The 14232-nt window shown below is 45.3% G+C and overlaps 1 protein-coding gene across 1 annotated transcript in view; it reads right to left on the bottom strand.

Moving 5' to 3' along the window:
• The window catches only part of LOC132815931 (serine/threonine-protein kinase 31-like), a 79798-nt gene that overhangs the window by 23715 nt on the left and 41851 nt on the right, over nt 1-14232 (bottom strand). The window contains 1 exon segment of the mRNA XM_060825302.1: nt 9563-9742. Within this exon segment, the coding sequence (XP_060681285.1) occupies nt 9563-9742 (180 nt within the window).

The following is a 14232-nucleotide window of genomic DNA, read 5'->3' as shown; positions in this document are numbered from 1 at the left end:
CTGGATGCTTGAGCACACATTGATGTCATAAGCAGTTCTGAAATAATTCATCAGTGAAAAAGCATCCAAAGAGCATACCATATAACGATCCAAATTAGGTACAAATAATTTGTACAATTTCTAGACAACAGCAGATGAGTCAGGAATCATGCTATTTTCTACAATTCTAATATCTGGAATTTAGAAATCAAACAAATATACTGCACCTATATCATTTGTTTTAGTAAACAGTATGCCGTATTTCTTGTTGCAAAGTATTTCCATTTCACATGCACAAACTATTCCCAGATGGAGACACTACTGAATTTATGCACAATTCTGATAAATCAGCGCCAGAGACCCGGATTCAATTCCCACCCCAGGCAACTGTCTGTATGGAGTTTGCACATTCTCCCAGTGTCTGCATGGATTTCCTTCGGGTGCTCCTGTTTCCTCCCACAGTCCAAAGATGTGCAGGTTAGGTGAATTGGCCATGCTAAATTGCCCGTAGCGTTAGGTGAAGGGGTAAATGTAGGGGAATGGGTCTGGGAGGGTTGCTCTTCGGAGGGTCAGCATGGATTTGTTGGGGCGAAGGGCCCGTTTCCACACTAAGTAATCTAATCTAATTCATGCATCTTTAATGGAGAAACCATTTTGTTTAAAATATACATATCTGAAAAACTCATGATGAAAAATATTGTTGAGAAAAATTGAGAAAGACAACAAAAATGACAAAAATAAAATTACTCATACGAAAGAAAGAAAAATTTGGAGAAGTGATCAAAAGAAGGGGAACGCGCCAGAAAACTGGAACATTGATAAGTATTATGGTCTTGTTCAAGAAAGGCTACAAGGATAAGCCCAGCAATTACATACTGGTCAGTTTAATATCTGGAGACAATTATTCAGGATAAAGTTAGTCATCTTAAGGAAAAAGCTAAATTCATTAGAAAATGTCAACATGGATTTCGAAAGGAAAAATGGTGCTTAATTACTCATTGGAGCCTTTTAGTAGAAGTTACAGAAAGGGCCAATAACAGCAATGTTGTTGATAGTGATATACAAAGATCTCCAGAAGGCGCTTGATTCAATGACACACAACAGCCTTGGCTTATAGGTCATGGTTTAGATTAGATTAGATTACTTACAGTGTGGAAACAGGCCCTTCGGCCCAACAAGTCCACACCGACCCGCCGAAGCGCAACCCACCCATACCCCTACATATACCCCTTACCTAACACTACGGGCAATTTAGCATGGCCAATTCACCTGACCCGCACATCTTTGGACTGTGGGAGGAAACCGGAGCACCCGGAGGAAACCCACGCAGACACGGGGAGAATGTGCAAACTCCACACAGTCAGTCGCCTGAGGTGGGAATTGAACCCAGGTCCCTGGCGCTGTGAGGCAGCAGTGCTAACCACTGTGCCACCGTGCCGCCCAATGGTATAAAGGATTTAGTGGCAATGGGGTTACATAATTAGCTATGTGATAGGAAACAGAGCAATGGTCAGCAGGAGAGGTAAAACATAGACTATCCTCAGATTTATTAAAAGGGGCATTAGTATAACAATAAAGAGGTCATAGTGAACTTATAAAAGGCGCTTGTCTGATGACATCAGCTAGAGTGCTGTGTACAGTCTGAGTGCCAGAGTAAAAGGATGTGAATGCTTTGGAGGGAGTGGAGAAGTGATTTATAAGAATTATTCCAGGGATGAGAAACTCCAATTAAGAGGGTAGATTAAAGAAGTTGAGACTGCTCTCCTTGGAGAGAAGGCAGCTAACAGAAAATCTGGTAAAGGTTTTCAAAATCATGGGTAGATACATTAGATAAGGACCAACAGTTCCTGCTTGTAAATGGAACAAAAACGAGAAGGCATTAAGTTATTTGCAAAAGAAGGGTGATATGAAAAAACTCTTATTCACTTGGTGAGTACTTAAGAGTTGGAATGCACTGCATTGCCTTGAAATGGGATTAGTGCAGGTTTAATTGAGGCATTAAATGTGCTTTGGATGATCACATGGAATAAAAATAACGTGCAACGGTATGGGGAAAAAGTAGGAGATTGATATGAAGTAGTGACACTAATTTGAAGAATCGGTGCAGGTATGATGGGCTGAATAGCCTCCTCCATAATACCTCTCCGTAAGTCTGCAAAGGGAATACTTCCAGTCTAGGGGACGCATTTGGATTTGCATAGAGCAAATGCAGCGAAAACTCTCTATTCTTTGGCAAGAAACCAACCGAGGCAATTGAAACATTGGTGGAGGGGGCGAATGGTCTACCCCATTGCTATTTGTTATGGTCTTATAAAAAGGCAACTAACATCAATTTGAAGGCTGCAATTCTTCGTTCACAACTCCCAGGTCATATGTTGACTCTGCAACTCAGCAGGTTGGAGAAGCAAGTCCACAGGAAGTAATTGAAATGTGAAACATATCTGATATCTAGGTGCTGGTGTTGGACTGGGGTGGACAAAATCTGAAGTTACATGATGCCAGGTTATAGCCCTATAGGTTTATTTGAAATCACAAGCTTTCGGAGCACTGCTCCTTGGTCAGATGAAGTCTATAATCTGATGTCATGTGACTTTTGACTTTATCTAATATCAGCAATTAAAGTGTACCAAAAGATCAGCCACAGTCAGAGGCCTGTGTTGATAGCAGCCATTTGAGCTCCCTAAACTGAATGGTGCGTCTGGAAAGCAACATGTTGCTTATTATTTCAAGTGCCTTGGATACACCGGAGTGGCAAGTCACCCTACCACCCACAAGACTGCAAAGCAGTGGGGGTCCACACATTCACTAGCTGGACCAGTGAGGTGGTAGTGCATGGTCTTTCAGTGTCACAGCAGGGACGGTATGCTCCACAGCCGCAGGATTTACAAGCAATAGTTTGTATAGGGATGGTCACGCAGGCATTTCTGGGGACAGTTCTGTCAGAAGAACCAAGGGCAAGGGCCATGACCTGGAGGCCTCATGGGAAGAGCCCACATGATCATTCTCCCTCTCGGAACTATAACCACGTCCTTCCTAATAAAGAAAATTTGGCTGTATTTGAGCATCACATTTAGCCATTGAGACAATATTTTGATCAATGATTTGCAGCTAGAGTTAAAAGGTTATTGTCTGGGCTAACACCTATCTGTTGGCCTGTTGTCTATGACATTTGACTTTCCATGTGGTGGCCACACTTTAAATGAAAATGGTCACGCGCACAGAAGCCTAAACTATGATGGACCATCCAATCACTGTGATGGACCTCTCCATTTTCTGGATAAGGGTGCACACTGCCTCTTAGAACACAGATAGCTGTTTGCAGATTTCCTGCACAAGTACCCATACAGTATCTGCACTCCCTTCCAAGTTCCACAACCCCAGGCAATTAATAGTCAGACAATATCAATTCAACACAAATAACAGTTCAATGCTAGGTGGTAGGAGAAATGAGGACTGCAGATGCTGGAGATCAGTAAAGAGTCTGGTGCTGGAAAAGCACAGCAGGTCAGGCAGCATCCGAGGAGCAGGAGAATCTATGTTTCGGGCATAAGCCCTGCATCAGAAATCCTAATAAAGGGCTTATGCCCGAAACATCAATTCTCCTGTTCCTTGGACGCTGTCTGACCTGCTGTGCTTTTCCAGCAGCACACTCTTGACTTCAAATGCTAGGTGGTAACATGATAGTTAAAGCTTTCACTGAATCCCAGTGCTGCCCCCATCGCTCCTTCAGCAATGGCATGTCCTGCTGCCCTTATCGCCAGGGCATCTTCCTATAACATTGGTTATTGGTGCTCACTCACCCAGAATTCTCTGCATATCTCTGCAGTTGCCAGTTCTCCATTTTTCCAAGATAAATTGGAGAGGAATTATGCAATTGCTGAGGATGGAAGCGAAATATTCAACTGGATGGCGGGGATCGGTGGGGGGGTGGGGTGGCGGATGGTAAGTGGGGGTTGACTATGGGTGTGATAGTGAGAGGAAAGCAGTTTGTAGGTGAATGCTAGTATAATTTGTGGAGAAGTTTCAAGAAGGAACTTGGGAAGAACATGGGCAATGTACAAGGATAGTGGAGTTGTAAACCAATTAGGAATCAAGACATCATCCTTTTCCTCTACAGCACATTCCAACTATTTGCATCCTCTGCAACCCTACACAGAATCATAGAATCTCTAGTGTGGGAGCAAGCCATTTGGTCCATCAAGGCCACACTGACCCCCAAAGGGACCCCGGCTGTTCAGTGAGGCTGGCTAACTTCCTCCTTTCAGAAAGATCGCATGCCTCCATGGCCTGACTGTATCTGGTGTAATCTGTAGGAACGTGTAGAAATAGAGGCCAACCATCCCCCACTGTCCATGCACTGTCCTTTATCTTACCTCGTATTAGGTGATTCATACTGTGCAGTGATAGCAATAAAGTGTCGCCTCAAATAGAAGCCTATGATTTCAGCATTACAGACATCATTCTTTCTTTAACTGGTCAGTAACATCTGAGGCAGCTATTAACTGGTTGGCTCCAGGAAAGAGCAACCAGAAAGTCTGTCAATTTGGGAGCTGTACTCATAACTGGATTATGTACTCCCATTTCCAGGGACCAAAGCATCAGGATTATGCCCCGCATTCAAGACGTCCATTTCCCACAGACTTTAAGCAACAAGGGAAAGGTTTTTGTGTTCTATACTTTGCCTTCTGAGTAACAAGATCAGCAGTAACAGCAGCTGTCTTCTGCCCAACCACACGCCATACCACACTCCAGAGGGGATCGCCAGTGTTCCAGCACACAGACAGTGATAGGGTCAATAGGCGGGGCTAAGCTGGGGCTTTAAAACATCACTGAACATCAGCATCACTCGAGGTTCAGGCATACATGCCCGGTTTTAGATTCTTGGTAAGAGATCTCTTCCCAACAGGGTCAGGTGACTATCAACACAACAAACAGTTCTGACTTTCCTCATGTCCAGCACCATCCAGGGATCTGATAATGGCATCCGTAGAATCATCCAGCTAATGGATGCCAACTTCTGTAGCTGTGGGGCAGCTTGTAGATGATAGAAGAGTGGCAAATGGGACTCCCTTATTTCTAAAAGGGTACAAAGACATTCCTAACTAAAGACCAGTCAGTTTAACAACAGAGGTGGTTTCAAAAAATTACATTTAGGAGTAAACAAAAAAAACAACAGAAATTTGGAGAGGTTTGAGTTAATTAAGGAGTCAGTATTGAATTGTAAACAGCAGATCACGCTTGACTAACCTAATTGAATTTTTTGATGAAATTACAGAGAAGGTTGATGAAGGGAAACAATGGATGCTTTCTAAGTGGATTTTAAGAAAGCATTTGACAAAGCATCACATAAAAGAGTCAACAAAACTGAATTGGTAAGAGGGTGACTGGCGCAGGTCTAAGGAGGGCAATAAGGCAACGCCATGCAATAGTAGTAACTGTAAAGATTGGATCGAGAGGAGTGCATAAACAAAAAAAAGGAATAAGTGAAATTGCAGCATATCTGAGGAGGACTGTGGAAGACAAGGCTGGAAAAGTGAATTTGTGGGAGTTTTCATTTGAATGCAATATTGGGCTGAATTGCCTACTTCTCTTCCATAGAGACTGGCCGATCATTCAATTAGATGTGAACACCATCAAGTTAAACTGTGAGACATTAGCTCAGGCAGTGCCTATTCTTGCAAGGCCCTCCTCAAACGGTCACACCGAAGACAAATGTATTGGCCAGCTACATCAGGAAGAACTGGAAATAAATGTCGCCAAAAGCTTTATCCATCACCTGAAGGAAAGTGGCAGGGGCTAACAGAGCCCAAACAACATTCTTGTGTATTCGTGAAGTCCCTCTCCCATGCCAGTTTAGATTACTGTCCTTCAATATCTCATTCAGTGATGGGTAGTTGGTTATAACCATCCACCAAAATCAAGACTGCAGAAATAATTTCTACCGTTCAGAGGTCCCAATGCTTCCTCAATCCTAAGTGGAGGGTAAACATCTTAAGTTTTAGCATTGGATGCCCATAAATCAGTAGAAGTCTTCAGATTTCCATCATTCTTCCTCACAATAACTACACGAAGCACACATGGGCTGGACATCTCCCTCCATGTCTCAGTCTTCCTCCCAGTGATGGGGTGAGATCCACTGGTATGAAATCTTGACTGGACAGTCAGCTTTAGGTCATATTTCCATGGTTTGCCATGTCACAACACCCAATGTCATCACCACCTTTACTGAAAAGTTGCACCATACTTGGAGAGAATAGAAACAAGCTGCCTCCTCTGGGTCTCCTCCAACTCAACAATGTCCATCTTTGAAATGGAGTTCATGACGTCTGCTCCAGTCAGTCCACTCTCAATTACAGCGGCAGTTTTAAGGATACCAACTGGTATTCTTAGTTGAAGTAAACACTTTTGTCGCTGCCCGCTCTGCCCACATGGATGATGGTGGCTCTTAGAGTTATAAGAAGTGGGAGCTCTGCTATATGTCACACATAATGTTCTGTAAAACTTGATATTAATCAGCTGAAGGCAGCCAGCAAGAGCTTTCAAGAACAGTGATGGAGCGGGTAGGTAATACAAAACAAAACAGCCCAATTCCCTGCTATTCAAAAGGCTCCACGTAGCTTGAAATACCTTTGGCACATGCAGCAAGGTCAAAGACTTCTGTGCTTGGTCTGCTAACCTTGGCATATGCTGCTCAGAGCAGTCACTATCCTGGTTTTCCAAGTTGCTCATTTTGGTCTTACCCCCACCACCCCACCTCGCCCCCTCACTGGCCTGGCTCTTGGTAAGAAGGCAAGGCCATTGCACTAGATAGAGGTTTCTGTGCCTGAGGACATGGCTATTGAGGGCAGTTTTGTTTAATGTGTCCCACCTGGTCACAATGCCAATACATCTTTGGAGCATCCTTTCCAGCAGGAACAGACATGAGGCTTACAATGGAGACAGGGCAGCAAGCACTGAGTCCGTGTTGGCTATGTAGCAACATATGCAACCTGCCTCATCAGCCTGAGCCCTATATGCCAATCTGTGCCAATAGTCACTAGATGGTAGCTTCTTTCCTGGTCTTGAGTCCAATCTTTCCACATTATCAAGATAATGTGATCCCATGCTTCAAAGAAAGGCAATTGAGGATTGTCACGTTTAAGCTACCTCAAGTCTATTGGGTCATTCCCATCCCTTATTGCTTCTGCTTGGTAGTCCTTCAGCACCGTCCCTGGAGTGAATCGACAAGAAGGGTCCAGGAGGAAGACATAATTGAAAGCTTCATCAGCTCCAGGGACACAAAAATCAGATCCTCCCCTTCAGATTGATTCCAGCATAAAACCCCTGCTGTAACGGTGTCAGGTTACTGCTGTTCGCAAAGACTTTTGTCAGTGCCTCAAAGATTTGGTTTGGACTGCTTTGTACAACTAAATTGTACCTCTTCCCAGTATTTTCCAATAGACATTTCTGTACAGATGCCCCATCCATAAAGCACCTCCGTACTTCCATCAAGGGACCTGGATACTATAATCACCTATACACCCTCAACCTGGTCTTCAATTGCCAGATCATCAAGATGCTTCTCATCTTCTTACTCATCAAGAGATAGCTTTTCCAACCTAGTGTACCATCTCCTTCCTCTACAGTTTTAAGGGAAAGCACATGGGAAATCTCTGCCTGGGCTTAAGACCTGACTCCATCTGCCAAAACTTTAATCCCGAATGACTCGGCCTGGTGGGCGGCACAGTGGTTAGCACTCCTGCCTCACAGCGCCAGAGAACCGGGTTCAATTCCCGTCTCAGGCGACTGACTGTGTGGAGTTTGCACATTCTCCCCGTGTCTGCACAGGTTTCCTCCGGGTGCTCCGGTTTCCTCCCACAGTCCAAAGATGTGCGGGTCAGGTGAATTGGCCATGCTAAATTGCCCGTAGTGTTAGGTAAGGGGTAAATGTAGGGGTGGCGTATGGGTGGGTGGCATTTCAGCGGGTCGGTGTGGACTTGTTGGGCCGAAGGGCCCGTTTCCACACTGTAAGGAATCTAATCAGACTCCAGAGTAGCATCAGACGCTGTCAATGGCCAGTTTCAACTCGAACACTATCCGCTCCATTTTGGCCAGGTGCCTTTCAAGCTGGTCTACCACGACTTGATGTCTGTACTATAGAATCCTACTGACGATGCCAGAAATGAGATATCAGATTTGTATACAAAAATGGCTCAAAGGTCATTAAACAAAGGATAACTTATTCAACTGGCATCAGGTCATTAAAACTGGAAGGGAAATGAAAGATATTTACATCATATACAAGGAATGACTTTATGGAATACATAGGGAAGGAATTCCTTTTCTGATACCTCTCCCTTCCCAACAGCCCTCTCAACAACAAAGTCAGTCTTTGACCAGCAAGTTCCTCTCTGTTGTAATTTAGTGCAGAACTGTTCAGCTCCCTTGCTCGTAGCCCTCCATCACTTCCAAACCTGCTGGAGGTCCTATCACATGTAGCTTAAATCAATCAATCAATCAATGATTCATTTCATGCACGAGCTCTTGTGGAAAGTGACGAGAAATACAGACTCAACTGGTTGAAAAATCACAAGCTGACAGAAAAATCTTGCCTAGTTGTAAACCCAAGTCATCAATTTCCTCCTGACGTGGGGAGGTTGCTGCAGTACCACAAACAGGTGGGAGTACTCAATAGTATGCAAATAGAAGTTAAAATTAAATTCAGCCTTGAGAGAAAAAAAAACAGTTCTATTCAGACTCCACTATATAGAGAGATGAGCATCTCAGCTACATGAATTCTTGCTTTAGAATGGTCTCCAAAAAGACAATGATGTCTTCCTCCTCATATATGAAATTTCCACGATATATGCTTTCCACGATTTTATTCCAAGGATTCCATCAATGTCTCAATAGATTTGACTGATACAGTAATTGAACTTCTCTTCCTCTCTGCAAAGTAAACTTGTCATGAACATCCGCCCACAATCACAACACTGGGACAAGGGTAGGCCATTTTGCTCATGTCTGTTCTATCATTTAATGAAATCATGGTGGATCCATGATCTAACTCCACACTGCCTTCTCCCATATCCCTTAATACTTTTGTTAAACAGACTCAAAATTAACAACCAATCTTGCATCAGTGATTATTTTTAGAGCAGAGACCCAAACTTCACTACCCTGTATAGATGTTTCCTAACTTCATCGAATTCACTAAACTTTAGACTATGTCTCTAGTGCTAATCTCAACAGAATTGTTTTCACCTACTTATGTATTCCCTTTAAGATCCTGAAAACATGAATAAAATCACCCCTTCAGTTTAAATGTCAGGGAACATAATTATAATTGTGTGATCTCTCCCTATAATATTAACCCCTGGAGACCAGGTATCCTCATGCTAAATCTACACTGCTATCCCTCCAAAGCCAATTATCCTTTCCAAAGTCTGGTTGAAACTGAAAATAAAACATGAAGAGCTCCAGATTCATTCTGACAATCTGCAGTACAATCCATCGTAGTTCCCACAGAATTGCATTACTTACAAAGTTGTACTTTAACTTTAGCATGATTATAAAGATACAAAAAGGTTAACCAGAGATTTACCTTCATAGTTTTACTGAACCACTCAGACAACAGCTGGAGTGAACTGTCTGTTCTATGCTTAATATTGTTGAACTCCTGTAGTTTATTATCTCTCCACTCAAAAAACTGATCAAACATTTCGTTCGAGTTGTGCTCTACTTCATAAGGGCCATAAGCAGCATCCAGTGAAGCAGCTAAAGACTAAAGAAATATGCAAGTTATGACATTATGATTTTGAACATGCAGCTTTATTTTGATTTGCAAGAGAGATCAGCATTCATGAAGTTTCTGACAATAAGCATCTGAAAAAAATGTTTATTTATTTCAAATCCGACTGAGAATGAACTCAAAATGGAATTTTAAACTCTGGGGTAATGTGATCTTTCAGCAATCATGTCAAATGGCAGATATTAGATCAGCTTTGCTTTTACATGTTACTCAATTTTCGAGTCAAGTGACATGGATAAATCTAACTCACATGTTCTAAAAATGAATTTGATACTATATATAAAGTTCACATGTTTAGTGAACATTTTGGAGAGAAAATAATTAAAACTTTTGGGTAAAATATTCAATATCATTTCACTCAAACATTGAATGTTTCTGTTGTAGAGCTGACTATCTACCCAGCATACAGTGTATGTTGTTTTATGTTGTATATTTTGATCACAATTCTTAAAATTGGTGATAACAGAGCGCAAAGTTTGCTTTGATAGGAAGCATAAATGAACATACTATTGGGAATCTGTACAGAGTTAAACAGAATAACTCATTTGGGGCGGCATGGTGGCACAGTGGTTAGCACTGCTGCCTCACTGCACCAGAGTCCCAGGTTTGATTCCAGCCTTGGACGACTGTCTGTGTGGAGTTTGCACATTCTCCCCGTGTCTGCGTGGGTTTCCTCCAGGTGCTCCAGTTTCTTCCCCCAGTCCAAATATGTGCAGGTCAGGTGAATTGGCCATTCTAAATTGCCCATAGGTTACGTACGGTAGTCAGATGGAAATGGGTCTGGGTGGGTTATTCTTCGGAGGATCAGTGTGGACTTGTTGGGCCACAACAATCTAATCTAATGTAAATTCACACAATTAAAACTATATTCAGGACACTTGAAGGGCTTGTACCAGATTTCCTTTATTTGTTGGAGTCTTTCCCCCCCCACCCCCACCAAAATGGTCATTGCATGTTAGGAAACCTGGAATATTTGGCTTATCTGAATTGGCTTAATATATACCAGCATTCCTGCGTTTGCCCTCATCCCTAATTCCAGGACAATACAAGCAGGATTTCATCTCAGTTCCATTTCAGTTTGATACAATTGCCAATTCATGGCCACTGAACGTCATCTTACTTCAGAGGAGGAATATGCTGATCACATGACCTGCAACACTGGCAGCCTTCACAAGACAAGGCAGCTGCTACAGGATCAGAGTGCCTTCCATATCACAGTCAAAGTCAGTGGGAAGGTGAGGGCAACATCCTACAGAGTCCCGGCCAGGGCACTCTTCCTTCATGTGTGAGAGCTTCCTATAGTTGGAAGTGCTGGGAATTTGAATAGGGATCTATTACGATCTATCAGTCCCTCAAACTGTGATGATTTATGGCTGCCAACTGTGATTAGATTAGATTAGATTACTTACAGTGTGGAAACAGGCCCTTCGGCCCAACAAGTCCACACCGACCCGCCGAAGCGAAACCCACCCATACCCTTACATATACCCCTTACCTAACACTACGGGCAATTTAGCATGGCCAATTCACCTGACCCGCACATCTTTGGACTGTGGGAGGAAACCGGAGCACCCGGAGGAAACCCACGCAGACACGGGAAGAACGTGCAAACTCCACACAGTCAGTCGCCTGAGGCGGGAATTGAACCCAGGTCCCTGGCGCTGTGAGGCAGCAGTGCTAACCACTGTGCCACCGTGCCGCCATTGCTGGCTGGCATTCCTGGAGATTTGATCATGTGATGCTCTGGTAAGACATCAGACATCACAAATTATCTCAAGACGTCAAGAAACGTTATTAGATATTCGTGAGAAAGACTGGATCTCATGGAGATGAGAACACTTGTGCAGTCATTGTGTGAGATATTCCAAGGGTCAAGAGGCCACATATAAACAGGTGAAGCACCAGAGAGAGAAAAGCGAAAATAATGCCCTCAGTCCTTTTAAACTCCAGTTTCCATCTCCGTTGCTGTCTCAACTCCCATTCCAGAATTCCTTCCCCCGCCTCAATCCTTCTCACTGTGATTTCCACACAGCATTCTCTAAGCTTCACGGCTGCTCAATAACCTGTACTCTGGTTTAATCGTACCAAGCAGAGAGCTCAGAATTTCTCTCAGAAGAAAAAATGAGAAGGAGGGATGTTGCTTCTGGGCCCTGATTCCCAGCACCTTGTCCCATCACCATCTCACCAGCACTTCTTGACTTGTGAAATGAGGATGTTTTCAGCCCTGGGCAGAGAAGGCCTTCAATCCCCTCTATTTCTAGGTTCTGGGATAAAGCTGTGCAACTCTATCCACAACCAGAGATTTTACTGGCATGGGGTCCGCTTGCTGTATAAGGAGTCTGTACACAGATGCCGTTAACCTACATGCCCTATCTTTTAAATGGGAAATTGGTGCTCTCTTTACTTCTGCAAATGTGTTGCTGGTCAAAGCACAGCAGGTTAGGCAGCATCTCAGGAATAGAGAATTCGACGTTTCGAGCATAAGCCCTTCATCAGGAATAAGAGAGAGAGAGCCAAGCAGGCTGAGATAAAAGGTAGGGAGGAGGGACTAGGGAGGGGGGCGATGGAGGTGGGATAGGTGGAAGGAGGTCAAGGTGAGGGTGATAGGCCGGAGTGGGGTGGGGGCGGAGAGGTCAGGAAGAGGATTGCAGGTTAGGAGGGCGGTGCTGAGTTGAGGGAACCGACTGAGACAAGGTGGGGGGAGGGGAAATGAGGAAACTGGAGAAATCTGAATTCATACCTTGTGGTTGGAGGGTTCCCAGGCGGAAGATGAGGCGCTCCTCCTCCAGCCGTCGTGTAGTTGTGTTCTGCCGGTGGAGGAGTCCAAGGACCTGCATGTCCTCGGTGGAGTGGGAGGGGGAGTTAAAGTGTTGAGCCACGGGGTGATTGGGTTGGTTGGTTCGGGCGGCCCAGAGGTGTTTTCTGAAGCGTCCCGCAAGTAGGCGGCCTGTCTCACCAATATAGAGGAGGCCACATCGGGTGCAGCGGATGCAATAGATGATGTGTGTGGAGGTACAGGTGAACTTGTGGCGGATATGGAAGGATCCCTTGGGGCCTTGGAGGGAAGTGAGTGTGGAGGTGTGGGTGCAAGTTTTACATTTCCTGCGGTTGCAGGGGAAGGTGCTGGGGGTGGAGGTTGGGTTGGTGGGGGGTGTGGATCTGACAAGGGAGTCACGAAGGGAGTGGTCCTTGCGGAACGCTGATAGGGGAGGGGAGGGAAATATATCCTTGGTGGTGGGGTCCGTTTGGCTCCAATCCCAACCTCACCATCAAACCCGCAGACAAGGGAGGCGCGGTGGTAGTTTGGCCGCTCCAATCCCAACCTCACCATCAAACCCGCAGACAAGGGAGGCGCGGTGGTAGTTTGGCCGCTCCAATCCCAACCTCACCATCAAACCCACAGACAAGGGAGGCGCGGTGGTAGTTTGGCGCACTGACCTGTAGAAGCCAAACGCCAGCTCGCGGACGCCTCCTCTTATCGCCCCCTTGACCACGACCCCACCTCCCACCACCAAACCATCATCTCCCAGACCATCCAGGACCTCATCACCTCAGGGGATCTCCCATCCACCGCCTCCAACCTCATAGTCCCACAACCCGCACCGCCCGTTTCTACCTCCTGCCCAAAATCCACAAACCTGCCTGCCCCGGCCGACCCATTGTCTCAGCCTGCTCCTGCCCCACCGAACTCATCTCCCAATACCTCGACACGGTCCTGTCCCCTTTAGTCCAAGAACTCCCCACCTACGTTCGGGACACCACCCACGCCCTCCACCTCCTCCAGGATTTTCGCTTCCCCGGTCCCCAACGCCTTATTTTCACTATGGACATCCAGTCCCTGTACACCTCCATCCCCCATCACGAAGGACTCAAAGCCCTCCGCTTCTTCCTTTCCCGCCGCACCAACCAGTACCCTTCCACTGACACCCTCCTTCGACTGACTGAACTGGTCCTCACCCTGAATAACTTCTCTTTTCAATCCTCCCACTTCCTCCAAACTAAAGGAGTTGCCATGGGCACCCGCATGGGCCGCAGCTATGCCTGCCTCTTCGTAGGATATGTGGAACAGTCCATCTTCCGCAACTACACTGGCACCACCCTCCACCTTTTCCTCCGCTACATCGATGACTGTATCGGCGCTGCCTCGTGCTCCCACGAGGAGGTTGAACAGTTCATCAACTTTACTAACACCTTCCATCCCGACCTGAAATTCACCTGGACTGTCTCAGACTCCTCCCTCCCCTTCCTAGACCTTTCCATTTCTATCTCGGGCGACCGACTCAACACAGACATCTATTATAAACCGACTGACTCCCACAGCTACCTGGACTACACCTCCTCCCACCCTGCCCCCTGTAAAAACGCCATCCCATATTCCCAATTCCTTCGTCTCCGCCGCATCTGCTCCCAGGAGGACCAATTCCAACACCGCACAGCCCAGATGGCCTCCTTCTTCAAGGACC

Source organism: Hemiscyllium ocellatum, chromosome 5 (genome assembly GCF_020745735.1).
Source record: "Hemiscyllium ocellatum isolate sHemOce1 chromosome 5, sHemOce1.pat.X.cur, whole genome shotgun sequence".
Classification (NCBI taxonomy): domain Eukaryota; kingdom Metazoa; phylum Chordata; class Chondrichthyes; order Orectolobiformes; family Hemiscylliidae; genus Hemiscyllium; species Hemiscyllium ocellatum.
The sequence above is the reverse complement of the archived record's forward strand: the minus strand, read 5'-3'. Positions and strand labels throughout refer to the sequence as shown.